This window comes from Pituophis catenifer, unplaced genomic scaffold (assembly GCF_029215685.1).
Source record: "Pituophis catenifer annectens isolate HBS135680 unplaced genomic scaffold, rPitCat1.0.hap2 SCAF_10, whole genome shotgun sequence".
Lineage (NCBI taxonomy): Eukaryota > Metazoa > Chordata > Lepidosauria > Squamata > Colubridae > Pituophis > Pituophis catenifer.
This window is the reverse complement of record NW_027256890.1, coordinates 18,736,361-18,750,739: the sequence shown is the minus strand read 5'-3', so window position 1 is coordinate 18,750,739 and position 14,379 is coordinate 18,736,361. Positions and strand designations below refer to the sequence as shown.

The following is a 14,379-nucleotide window of genomic DNA, read 5'->3' as shown; positions in this document are numbered from 1 at the left end:
CCAAGGTAAGATATATGGTATTTTGTTCTTCATTCTTACAATAAGAAGACCAAAGGTAGATAGGCACCTTCCATCCTTATCTTAGAATTAAGATAATTCTGAGGGGTTAGATAAAATGGCAAGGATCTGCTCGTAAGTGAAAAATGATTGGTAGGCCAGGTTGCGTGAGGCTAGCTAATTATTTCACAAACTATTATTACATGTCTTCATTCAAGTTAAGTTAAAGTTATTCATGTGATCTGTGACCAAAGTTGTGTTCACATTTAAGAAAACTGGAATGAGAAAAAAAAATGGAGCATGATAGGTTGTCGGAGTTGGCCTTTCACAATCTGTTTTTGCTTTACAGATTTTCCTTTAAGTCTGCAACCATGAGCTGCTGTCGCTGTTGTGGAGGTCGCGGCTGCGGATGCTGCAACAGATACAGGCCAAGAACAGTTTACTACGTAGGAAGGCCCGCAACTGGTGGGTGCTGTTGTGGGTCTCGTGGCCGTTGCTGTGGCCGTTGCTGTGGCCGTCCACGGTGCTGCTGTACTCCATCTTACCCATATTATCGAATTCCAGTCCAGACCTATGGCACCCAAGTGAAGAAATGCTAAAGGAACATTGACAGCGTTCACAAGACCTGCAAGTTAGAGCTACCAGATTCAGACTGCAGAAGCTGCAACAACCACTAAAGGGCAGCGAAGAGCAGATGCTTTCCGTATCACCCCACTGCCCTCTCGTGATCATTTGAAACATTGCAATCCAGATACGACAACTAAATGCAGTCTTCCCTTTTGACAGCTAGAGGGATGTGAGAATGTTACTTGTTCCTCTTGTAAGACTTGCTGGATTATCTCTGACTCATCTTGCCAAGTTGATGAACAGAAGCCTTGACACAAATGTATTACCCAACACTCTTTGATCTTCTCTTGATTTTATTCCTGAAATAAATGTGATTAGAATCGTTTCCTCGTAACCGAAGGGCAAATGGCACCGTTTTTCTTTTCTTTTTTTCTTATGACTATCGGGTGATTTTTGTTCGGGGTCTGGATCTTCCCTACCAACTGGTTCTATAGCCATTTAGCTTTTCCAAAAACAATAGTTTTGGGTGACGGTTTGCATTTTCTTTGGCAAAGCCCTGCCGGCATTTTCCAATCCTTGTAATCCTTGCATAAACTTATGGTTTCAATAAAATTCTGAATTCTAAAAGTTTTCCTTTCCTTTTTTTGTATTTATTCCTCAGGAAATGTTCAGCAACATTTCTAATCCTTACTCCCACAGCGATGCTAAAGTAGCCGGGAACTGGCTATTTTTATTCAGATATTGACTTGCGTGTAGTCGTGTACTTTTAAATTTGGACAGCCATGTTGTGTTCAGACATTGTGTGTGTGTGTGTGTGTGTGTGTGTGTGTGTGTGTGTGTGTGTATTTGAACCAAATCAGAGGCAGATCTCCGGGATGCCCTTTAGGCTGGATTAACATTAACCGTGGTTAGCATTTGATGTGGAAAAAGCTGGTTTAATGGCTGTTGTTCCTATTTCTAACTTTCATTTTGAAAGGCTGAATCCCTTCATGGCTTATTTATCCCCACTTTGCTTCTTTGCCCCCATTTCTCAATAATCAGGATTATTTCACAATTCCTCCATTTTGACAGGAAAAAAAGAGGCTTTTTTGGGGCCTAATGGTGGGCTGAAAAGCCTCTAAGTCTTCCCTGAGGTAAAAAAAGCCACCATTTTGCCTTCTTGCCTTCTCCTCAGGCCAGCTCTAAGCAAAAGACTCGCCCACCACTAACGTCCACCAATCCCAGTGCATAGCTGGATGACTTGGCAGTTCCATGGGCCAATCTGATGCCTGGATTCCTTTCCCACCTTTTCCCTCCAAAGTCCTTCCAGAAGCTGCTTGAGAGTCTGAGGAGAAAAGACTGTTATTTCCCCACTCAGAAATGTATTTAGGGGGAAAACCTTTATTTTTTAATAAAAAATGTGAGGTTTTTATTTTATTTATCTTTTATAATGCTTTTACTCCTCTTCCTCCTCCCCCTTTCTTTGAATCTGTCTGGGGGTTTTTAAGGCTGTTTTCAGAGATTTTTTATCAAATGTTGTGGAAAAACGTTCTGATTCTGGTAAGATCCAAATAGTTTTAATAATAAATATTAATGCCAGGATAAACCATGACTTCGGTATGTTTGACCTAATTCCTAAGTTTGGTTAATTATGGTTTATGGAATTGACTGGAATTGGCTTTGGGCTTGAGGGAAAACAGAGAAATTTATTACATTTTTATCCCACTTTTATTACGTTATAAGTAACTCAAGGCAGTGAGCATACCTAATACTTCTCCCTCCTCCTATTTTTCCCCACAACAACAACCTTGTGAGGTGGGCTGGGCTGAAAGAGAGAAAGCCTGGCCTAAACAGAGTAGAGATAAGTCATTGCTTAATGCATATTTTTCTAAATTAAGATTCGTGTGTTTGTCTGACCAGGATGTCATTGGGGTCCAAGTTTAGAGTTGCTTAACACGTGTCTTAGAAAACAATGTATGTAATCAGAGTCTCTTTATTTCTGAAAAGTAGATATAATTTAGATTTGGGGATAAAGGTGGTCTTTCACCTTCAAAATGTTGCTAATATGTGCTTTGCATGATTAACCGGGCTTTGTGGACTCTTCCAAATCAAATATTTGGGGGTTGAATGTTGGGTGCATGGTTGATGAATAGACTGGGATTAAACTCAATATAAGAAGAGCTGAATGACTAAAACCATAATTTGCTTAACAGTGGTTTATCAGATGTACTGTAACTGTGGCTGGCTTTGGGACATATACCATGTGTGTTTTGACTTCCAAAGTTGCTTGGCAAATGGGTGTGTCCCTGCCATGAGAACAAATGGATGAATGAATGAATAAAGTCATTATTTACGTACTAAACTAAAACCAGATTTGAAACCAAATGGGTCATGCATTTAGCTGTAGTATTTTGAATAAACTATATCCAGATCAGGTAAAACTTTGATTTCCTGGTAGATAAAAGGATCAAATAGTAATTGTTTAGTCTTCCTAATGGATTGGGATGCCAAACGCTTGGAAAGTTTGATTAGTGCGGGCCATTACTTCCTTTATTATATACTTATATACTCTTTATTATATGCTTTTGTTTTAATTATTCCAGTAAAGGATGTTACTGTAACTTCTAGTAAAGGATGTTAGTACTTCTAATATAGCTGTTATTTCTGCCAAGATGTTCCATTATAGTAGAAAGATAGCACAATCCATCCAATATAAGTACGGTTTAATTCTTTTTCTCTAGTTGTGCAAAGCTCAGGAAAGCAAGTGTATATTTTGCTTTATAGAAATCCAGCTTTGACATTAAAGGATAAAGACAAACAAGTTCCAGCAGGACAGCTTTGATGATTCATCGTTTTATTTTTGTCTACATAGCTATCTTCAGAATAAGGAAAGGTTCCAGACACCCAGGAGGAAATGAGAATTACCTTTTATCTTAACATACGAAATAGGCTTATTCCTTGGCTCAGGAGAATTCAGCTCAGAGAACAGTGGGGGAAAAGAAGAAGAAAAGAAAATGTCACCATGGTACAGAGGAATTCAGGTGAGGACCTTGGCAGTCTTAGAAATTAGAGCTGCGATTGGTGGGGTTGTTCTTCTCAGTGTCGTGTTGGCAGATCTTGTTGGCAGTGTTGTGTTGGCATTTAGATCTTCTCATATGGTGGTTGGCTTCTTACTTCTTGCAGCATGGAGGGCAGGGAGTGGGGCAGCAGGTCTGGACGCAAGGAATGACACAGCTGCAAGGGGAGCAAGAGGACTGGCCACAGCTGGATTGGCAAGGGGAGCAAGAGGACTGGCCACAGCTGGATTGGCAAGGGGAGCAAGAGGACTGGCCACAGCTGGATTTGCCTCCACAGCAGGACTGGCCACAGCTGGATTTGCCTCCACAGCAGGAAGAGCAGGAGGACTGACCACAGCTGCATTTGCTACCTCCACAGGAACAGGAGGACTGGCCACAGCTGGATTTGCTACCACCGCAGGAACAGGAGGACTGGCCACAGCTGGATTTGGTCCCGCAACAGGGAGAGCAGGAAGATTGGCCACAGCTGGATTTGGTCCCGCAACAGGGAGAGCAGGAGGATTGGCCACAGCTGGATTTGCTACCACCGCATGAACAGGAGGACTGGCCACAGCTGGATTTGGTCCCGCAACAGGGAGAGCAGGAAGATTGGCCACAGCTGGATTTGGTCCCGCAACAGGGAGAGCAGGAGGATTGGCCACAGCTGGATTTGCTACCACCGCATGAACAGGAGGACTGGCCACAGCTGGATTTGGTCCCGCAACAGGGAGAGCAGGAAGATTGGCCACAGCTGGATTTGGTACCGCAACAGGGAGAGCAGGAGGATTGGCCACAGCTGGATTTGCTACCACCGCATGAACAGCAGGAGGACTGGCCACAGCTGGATTTGCTACCACCGCATGAACAGCAGGAGGACTGGCCACAGCTGGATTTGGTCCCGCAACAGGGAGAGCAGGAGGATTGGCCGCCACAAGAGGAGCAAGATGACTGGCCACAGCAGGGAGCACAGCATTGTTGACATCCACAGCAGGGCACGCACAAAAGCACGGCCCCACAGGTTCCACAAGTGGCCCCACAAGAGCCACAGCAATCCCCACAGCAGGTCATCTTTGTAGGCAAACTAAAAAACAAATAAAACACATCTATGTAACCAAGACACACAGTTACCATTTGGGTGAACGTGTTCAGTGCCAGAAGAGATTTTGGTTTTGTGAACCCTTATGAAAGAACTAGAAATCAAATTGCTTGCATAAGATGGGTTTCAGGGTTCCAAGTAACAGTCCCAACGAAATCAAAACTCTGAGCCCTGGAGTTTCCTCAAAGTAAGAATTTATTAGGAATGCCATATTGGCACAGCTGGTGAAAACCTGACTCTGAAGGACCCAAGGTTTTCCCCACCCAGATCAAGCCCCAAAGTTTTTGCCCCCCAGGTCACACATCCATCACACGGTCCAATCAGGTCACAGTCCTCCATCAGCTGCCTTTGGCTCATGCCTTTCAAACACCTGGTAGGGACGTCCTTGGCTCCCACGGGAAAGAACGTTATTTTGGCTACAATTCCCTCCAGCTATTTCCATCTCCCGCCTCGTGTTCTCACAGCAGCAACCGGCCTTGCTGTGGCAGCCCTGAAGATTTCTAAAATGGCTCCAGGGCTGACAATGGGTAACATACAAGTAAAGTCCTTGATGCTCTCTGAGCTTGGTTGTTTTCTTACAGACATTTCACTACCCAAACTAGTAACATTATCAATAGTAGTAAGGGATGGCCTTACTATTAGCAAACCCAATTCCTTATTAGCACTGATGATGTTACCTAGTTTGCGTAAATGTAACATCTGCAAGAAAACAACCAAGCTCAGCATCAAGGACCCCTCATTTCAACCCTGAGCTACAAATATTCTCTTTTAAAGATACAAATAGTGATGTAAAGACTTAAAGGACCTTCCAGTCACTCTAGACTCCAGGCAACTGCCTGGAACGAGTCTGTGCAGTTTTCCTGGAAAGATTTTTGCAGCTGGGTTGCTGTGGTCACCTTCTTTCTAAGGCTGAAGGCAACTGGTTCAAAGTCAGTATCAGCTGGCTTCATACCTAAAGTACCACTACACCAAACTGGTGCTCAAAGACAACCATACATATATAACATACTATCAGGAGTGAAGAATCAGGATCACACATTAAGTTGCGGTTCAGAAGATTTATTGTTCAAGCCTCTACACAAGAATCTAGTCAAGTAAAATTCAGCACTAAATTGGCACAAGATAAAGGTCAACGGGACTGTTTATGGGAATGTAAAGACAATCACTAAAAACAAAACCATGCTGATCTTAATTGTTGAACTATTTCAACATTCTAAGGAAAATCTGTACATTGTCCCCCTTCAAACAGTTTCTTTAGATCAGCAACGGTTGGATGGGCACAAACCCTGCTTTTAAATGGATGGTATGGAGATGTTTTGGTGAAATTTGTATTTATAGTAATTGGTATCGTTTGTGAGAATTCTGTCTTTCACTATGTCGTCTTTTCTCCGGCTACCTGGTTCCCCTCACCTCATTTAATTTCAGATAGAAGATATGGAAGATTTTTCCATTGAGCTTTCTCTGATCAATAGATGTTGCAGTTATTGGGGCTGCAGAGTAAAAGCGAGTATATTCCAGCCCGTCCTGTAGTACATAACCACACACACAAAAAAGCTCATAAAGCCACCAAAGAAATTATAAAGTACTTCTAAGAATTATGTAAACAAACTGCAGCATCTTTCATTGGAAAATGCTGCAAGATATATTTCAGTACAATATTATGTTCTTACCTTGGGTAGTATCGGTCGACAGTAAGACAAGGAGAAGTATGTGAATATTGTGGGATGAGAATCTTTTTATATGGCTCCCTGTAGCAGTCCCCAAGGAAATGAAGCATCACTTAAGCATGGTCAGTGCTGCTTTGACCTCAGCTGCACATTTCTGGTCATTTTGCCATCATCCGGTCCTTTGCCCATTTTGAATTTTTTTATATATTTATGATTAATTTGTGTTTGGTCTGTTATTAAAACTCCTTTCAGCTGAGAACGTTATAATTTGCTCATGAATCTCAAAGGCATTTGGGATTGCTGTAGTAGGATGAATGTTTAGGGTGTGCGTACTTTACAGACTGGTGCTCTGTGCCCTTAAGGCCAGTGAGAGAAGTCCATTGATTTATGAGTGAAAAGGAGTCACAGCTGAAGATGCCACTTTATATGCCCAATCTATGTAGGGGAAGCTACAGGTTCTGCTCCCAATGCTGTGGCAGTTAACCATGTTCTTTTATTACACAAAGCAATCAAGGTGTCATTTACCACTGATTAAATATGAAATATAATACAAAGCAGGGTTTAAATTAACGAAGCATTATACTCATGGGAAGTAAATGACAACAATTAGACAATAATCCTGGGCATTCATTTGAATGAATAATTGGGGGGATTAGATGCAAACGCTATAAAATAATTTTGCTGATTCCTCTTAGCAAACTGCAGTAAGTCATGGTTGCATCATTTGCATCTGGTCCAGTTTCTTAGTCCACATTGAATTAGAAGAAAGCTTGGTAAATTTGCAGCTGTCTACTGTTGCTCTTCTTTACACTATTCTGGACTCCTCGTAGGGTGAGAATGGAATAGAATATAACTTTATTACGGTCATCGACCAGCAATAGACATACAATATATTAAAAAAATAATACTGACATTAATAGTGGATAATAAAATCCCCATTAAGAAAATACATGATCTCAAACCGTTAAGAGTCACTCCCTAATTTACGTGAGTGGAGAGCCGATAAGTATGTGAATAAATATATTTTTCAAAAAATTGTCATAGATAGCTCCAAAAACTGGCACAAGTTGACAGCTATAATTCTGTAACCCATTTTTTTCTTGGGGACATTGCAGCGACACAGAATTTTGCCACTGTGCATGCGTGGTAGCCGGGTTTGAGTCCTGGAGGAGAAAGCCAACGTAAAAGTCGTCTGCCCTCCCTGGCAATCTCTTTAGTAAGATATACTGATCTATAAACTCTATATAACACACAGTACAATAAAACATTTTGCACATTTTGTGTCACATTTTGCAAGAGCTGCCATAGATTCATCTAACATACAGAATTGAAGTTTATGAATTGATGCCACATTGACAAAATATTGCGTTGGGATATCGTGACACAGATGCCACTTTTTCAAATTCGTATCCTGAAGTTACACACAAGAATGTAAAAGACAGTATTTGTCGCAACATCACTTTGTTGTGAAACATTTTATCCCTTGCTCCCGTGCCTAACTTGAGGCTAGCCCTCTCATTATCATTTAGAAAAGGGGTTTAAGTGTATCTTATTCAGTTTTTAAAGGAAGGTTTTAATAATTTAAACTGTTACACTGAATGTAAGGTGTAAGCCACCTAGTGTAATAAAATGGACATGAGTGGTGTGGACATTATAAAATAAAAATAAAGCCCTCATTTATTTTAGCACTAGTAAAAAGGCTGGCAAATTTAGACTAATCCTTGGTACAACCCTTTAATCCTTTCATTTAAAAGCCAATTCAGAATGATGAGATGGGTTTATTGATAAACAACCAAAAAAGAAACAAGTAAAATGAACCCAGAAGCTTCCAGAAATGATGGAATAATTACAATAATATTTCTCGGTGTCCTAGTTTGTAATGAGTAAGCGTCTTAATATTAGTGTATTCAGTAGTCTTATAAAATTGTCACAAGTATGACTATTAATTAAAGACGGTTTTAATAATATATTGCAGATTAAGTACTTTAATGAGAGGTGCAAATACAGAGGAGGATAAAACAGAAAGACATCTGCTTTACCGGGTAATCATGAATTTGATTCTTTTCGAAGATGTTTCATTTCCTAAGGAAAGGTAAAATATGTTGCGTAAACAGGGCTTTGTCCACTTTGAAAATGATTCAGAAGGATTGCTTATGATCGCGTGTGAACCCGACACCTTTCGTCTCTTCATTAACGCAGCCACGTCTTCTTTCAGGCTTGAAAACTTTAGAAAAAATGCTGCGCTTTTAGAGTCTTTTTTAATGAGTCAGATCCATAAAACAGCCGAATGCAGATGATGTGATCCTTTCAAGAAGAGCGGACACCATGAGTTCACCCAAGCATGGGGTCCAAGGGAAGATTTTTTTTTTCCTGAATCACAATAAAAAGATGATCTAAATTAGCATGAAGGCAATCAAGCATCCATTTGGTGGTTCTAATTTTTAAAAGCCAAAAATTAAAAGCCATATATATTTATCATCCAACGGATGAGCCTATGTTGGCTGTTTGGTGGTGTTACGGAGGCAAGAATTTCAGTTATGTTCTGCATTAATCATATTTAGTATGATGGAAAAGAATGACCTCCAGATACTGATTTGTGTGGAAATTGGACATTTTTAGGATCTCTCCCTCAGTTTTTATTTGATGTTTCACAAACAAAAACTTGTAGCCTTAGCTGTTTATCTCAACATAAATGCTGCTTCTACAATTGCGTGCAATGATGGTATACAGACATTGCTTTAGTAAGATACTGTTGTTTAAAATGAAGGTGTAGGAGATGACCAGGCTGAGCTTGAAGGAGGGGTCAAGCACATCATCAGTCTTGAGTCCCTTGATGCCCACAAGAGATCTAAACCCAGCCCATCTTGAATTCTGTTGATTCTTATCTACCACCAATTTGCTTTGACCATTAGTAGCTCAGAATTTTTATAGACAGCATTCTTCTTCTTCTTGTGCCATATCCGTCATCGGACGTTGTGGCGATCATATTGGCGATTCTATTTTTATCAGCAGCCCCATGAAAAAGTGCTGCTGTGCTATGTTCAAACCAGTCCCTTAGATTTTGAAGCCATGGTATTCTTCTTCTGTCTGGACCTCGTTTGCCTTCAATCTTTCCCTGGAGGATTAAGTAAAGTATGGTGTATTTTTCCGGGTGTCGCATCACATGTCCGAAATATTCTAACTTTTGCTTTTTAATGATTTGATGATTTCCCTTGGCTTTCCCAGGTGGCTTATTACCACCTCATTTCTCATTTTGTCAACCCAGCTTATATGTAACAGCTGTCTGTAAATCCACATTTCAAATGCTTTTCTGTCAGAGACCAATTCTCTACTCCGTAGAGCAGGATAGAAAAGATGTCATCTGACAAGCCTGATTTTCAATTTTAGGCTTATCTAATGACTGCAGAAGACCTTTTTCATTTTGAAGAATGCCATTTGAGCTTTCTCTGTCCTTGTCTTTACTTCAATGGTCATGTCCCAGCTTTCATGGAAATTAGAACCGAGGTACGTGATCCTTTCAACTTTTTGTTGCGTAGTGGTATTCCTTCCGAATTTAGACAGCATTAGGATGTTACAAACCTTGTTTCTTGATTTATTGTGCCTAACACAAGGAAATGAATCCAGCCAAGACCTAAGCATCACATGGAAGGGGACAACACAAGGCTGAGAGAAAAACTTGTCCATTTTATGCAGCATTATGATGGCTGAAGAGGTTGCACAGGGATGCATTAAAAGGTCTACCATTACTGACTGGAGTCCAGTCTCCGCATCAATTGCCTTTATTGTTGACAGATGAGATAAAGTTGTATCCCACAATTGCTCCTTGAAGAGAGAAACTGTGGTCAATGAAAGTGTCATTTCATGCATGCTTTTGTTGGATGTCAAGGAATTAAGCCATCCTTGGGAGAGCAGCAACTAATGAACTAGATGAACATATACAATAAACTATGATTTGTTGAATAAATCACAGTTGGCTGAATATATAGGACTGAGCTGTGAAATCCTGATCGTCAACTCAGACTCAAACATTTTAGGTTCTATGCAGTGGTGAAATCCAAATTTTTTTACTATTGCTTCTGTGGGCGTGGCTTGGTGGGCGTGGCAAGGGAAGGATATTGCAAAATCTCCATTCCCACCCCACTCCAGGGGAAGGATACTGCAAAATCTGCATTCCCCCCCCGACTCCTGGTGGAAGGATATTGCATAATCTCCATTCCCATCCCACTCTGGGGCCAGCCAGAGGTGGTATTTGCCAGTTCTCCAAACTACTCAAAATTTCCGCTATCGGTTCTCCAGAATCTGTCACAACCTGCTGGATTTCACCCCTGGGTTCTATGTGTGTAAACCTAGGAAAAGGAGTAATTCCCATTGAAGTATGCTGCAGGAATGCCTCCGATCTGAGCACCTGCTATTTATGTGACTGTTCATATGTGTGCAAACCTCTCTATCCACGTAGTATTTATGCATAATAGCTTCTTTATGTCTGATGATGTTGGCATTTATCCTTCCCTCCGGATGATGGGAGGGGAATTTTAAAAAGTTCCATTGAATTTAAATGTAGTGAAAGCAATATAAAGTACATTGTGGAATTTTGGGAGCTACAGTTTGAAAGGGTCATGGAGAATAATGGATATTAAAACCAAATCACTTGAAGAAGAGTTTAAAGAGCTGGATATGTTCGTCTTGAAACGAAGTCCAAAGAAAGATTCATACATGAGCTATGGAATTCAAAATATCAATGACTGAGACACTGAAATGTATTAATATCTTTTATAGCATGAAAGGCAAATGCTTCATAATGTCAGTTAAAAAGAGATGAAATCTTGGCATCATATGAAATAATTTTCAGCGGATGAGATGCATTTCATTGCCAGTTATCTTCAAAGAATTCCTTTGAAGTTTCCATGCCATCAACCAGGATTGCGATCGGAATATTCCTACTGAGCCTCCATCTGGGTCTTAGAAAACTCAAGTTTGCTATTATATGCTTTCTTTAAATATATTTTGCACAAATGCCATGTAGTCGGCTACATAAAGAAGGCGAGAAGATAAATAAACTCCTCTCCATGTTTGCATTCTGCCAGATGCCAAGACAGAGTTGTGGCATTTGATTGGCACAAGTTGTTCGCCGTATGCTCAAGTGCTTTGGAATTATCTCGCTGGTCTCTCTTTTTCTTGCCCTGCTTTGTGACAATTTGGATGCTTGTTTAAATGATCAGGAACCATTTGATGAAGAATGGAGGCAAGGGTGAGCTGGAGGTTTTCAAGAATAGATTGGACAGCCATTTGGCTGAGATTGTATAAGGATTCTTGACCTAGTGGATTGGTCTAGAGGGCCTCCAAGATCCCTTCCAGCTCTACAATTCTAAGACAATCAGGACTTACACATCTAGACTTATAAGTGTCAGAGCTTTTGACTCTCAAGTTCTTTGGCGGTTTTGTAGAAAGGATAGGAATACAATGAACAAAGACAAAAACAAGAATGTACGAGGTTAATTTTTTTTTATTATTATTATATAATGAGTTTGTGGATGAAGAGAATAATTGTTCCAAGAGTTGGCACAGAAAAAAGAAGAAAGACAGCGAGCAGGTGTTTTGGACGGGAGTGAGAAAAGCAGCCGCCGCCGCTTTGAGCAGCCCTCAGGGAGGAGGATCGGAGAGGGATACGAGGGAGATCTAGCATCCCTTCCCTTCCCTTCTCACTTTTGGTGCTTCCTTTAACGCTCTTCAGGACTTGCACTGTTTGGGGAAGCAGCACTTAGTACCGCAGCCCTTAGAGCCACATCCCTTAGAGCCGCAGCCCTTAGACCCACAACAGCTTTGGCAGCAGCAGGGAGAACAGCCACACTGTGGGCAGCAGCAGGGAGAACAGCCGCACTTTTGGCAGCAGCAGGGAGAACAGCCACATTTTTGGCAGCAACAGGGAGAACAGCCACATTTTTGGCAGCAGCAGGGAGAACAGCCACACTTTTGGCAGCAGCAGGGAGAACAGCCACACTTTTGGCAGCAGCAGGGAGAGCAGCAGCAGCAGCAGGGGCAACAGCCACACTTCGGGCAGCAGCAACAGGAGCAGGGGCAACAGCCGCACTTCGGGCAGCAGCAACAGGAGCAGGGGCAACAGCCGCACTTCGGGCAGCAGCAGCTCTTGCAACATTGGGAACAACCACACTTGCAGCAGCAGGGGGAACAGCCACATTTGGAGCAGTTAGTCATGCTTGAAAGGGAGAGCAGAGCAAAGGAAGACCTGAAAGGAAGCAAAGGTTGCCGAATCAGTAAACCCGAACGATTTCAGACATACCGTTTCTTGTCCCCTTGATTGGTTACTGACAAAGGCAGAAACCCTGGCTGGTGTGCAAATTAATCATAACAAATCAAAGTCCCTCAAACTGAGAAAAAAAGATAATGGTGGTACACCACATGTTTATTATTATTATTACTGTTGTTGTTGTTATTGTTATTATTTATTTATTTTGTATACCGCCCTTCTCCCGAAGAACTCGGGGCGGTGAACAGCCAGCAGATAAAATACAGAAAATACAAAAATTAAAACAATATTAAAAAATCAATTAAATTAATTTGGCCCACAGTTAAAACACCCCCATATTAAAAACCCATAATTTAGCAATTTAAAATTAAAGCAACTTAAAAAATATGGTCAGGTCAGCCCTGCTTGATGAAACAAAAACATCTTTAAGGCATGGCGGAAAGTGCGCAGATCCGGGATCCTCCGTATCTCCGGGGGCAACTCGTTCCAGAGGGTCGGTGCCCCCACAGACCTTAACTTGCAGGAGGATTCTTTGGGCCAGAAATTTTCCAACTAGCTTCTCTGGAATTGAACTCAGTGACTTTTCTGTCACTAGAGCATTGCCTCTTATGGTTAAGAAGGATTTTGAGGAATGCTTCTTTTTTAAAAGTAACAGGATCGTCAGTCTAAAAAAAACTCTAAACCTCCTGGTGCAGGCTATATTATTGTTGCCCTGACTTGAGGTGTACCACCTAAAGTCTGGAGATATGGATGTTAAGGGGATCCAGATTCACTTGGAAAGATTCTACAAGTGAAATGTAGGACACCCTGCACAATTATTTTAGAAATCCATGGTTCTAATGAAACGAAAGACGTTCCGTGAGTTTACCTACTTGAAAATAAACCACAGCAAGAAGGCAGATAAGACATCCAGAAACTTAAGTTTCCCCCCTGCTATCTTGAAGAAAAGTGGAAGAACTTACCTTATTTACAAGCAAGAGGAGGTGTGGATATGGAATCCAGGTGTGAATGAAGAAGTGTTGGATGGGCCCCTTTATATAGGTGTGCTAATCTTTCTAGGAACAATGAGCACACTAAAAAATGTTGGGATTTTTTATGGTGGCTGAGTGTCACCTTCCTTGACATTGTCACATTATTTTTGACTATGATCATTTCCTTGACTTATGAAGAAAGTTATAATTAATGCAGATCCAAGTGTTACTTAAATAAATACTTTTAAGATGCACTACTTGGAAATAGCTAATGTGTGGTTATATTATTATGAAGCACTTAAGTATTTTAACATGTGAAGACCTCTTGAATTCCCATTTGACACTGCACGATTAGTACTTACAAATGGAAGCATTTTTTTGATATGACTTTTTTTAAACTTTTTTTAAAAAAGAAAACATATGTAGAAATGCTGAACATGGAAAAATAAAAAAAAAGAAAGTAAATTCACCCAGTTCTGTACCCCATTGTGCTCCATCTGTTATCCTAAGATTCCACTTATCAATCTCATGTCACCAGTATTGTTCAAAACAGAAGAAGGGAAGAATTTTTTCTAGTATCTAGTTCCTGACCTGTTTCTTTGTCAGCCTAATTATGACATTGGAAGTTTGAGGAACTTGTCATATATTCCTTTACTCAACTGCAGAAGAGTGTGAGTTTTGGGGAGAAGGAAATGGGCTGTCAGGTGCAAAGAATTGGGACCACACATTAAGTGCCAGTTAAGATGACTTATTATTCATGCCTACGCACAAGAATCTAGAC

The 14,379-nt window shown here is 40.9% G+C and overlaps 1 protein-coding gene across 1 annotated transcript; it reads left to right on the top strand.

Annotated features, from left to right (window-relative positions):
* Positions 1–2,151: 2,151 nt before the first annotated feature.
* LOC139322376 (involucrin-like) lies at positions 2,152–12,678 on the top strand. Its single transcript, XM_070951475.1, is given in 3 exon segments — positions 2,152–2,160; positions 3,727–4,494; positions 12,094–12,678. Coding segments are annotated over 3 exon segments (1,362 nt in total).
* The last annotated feature ends 1,701 nt before the right edge of the window (positions 12,679–14,379 follow it).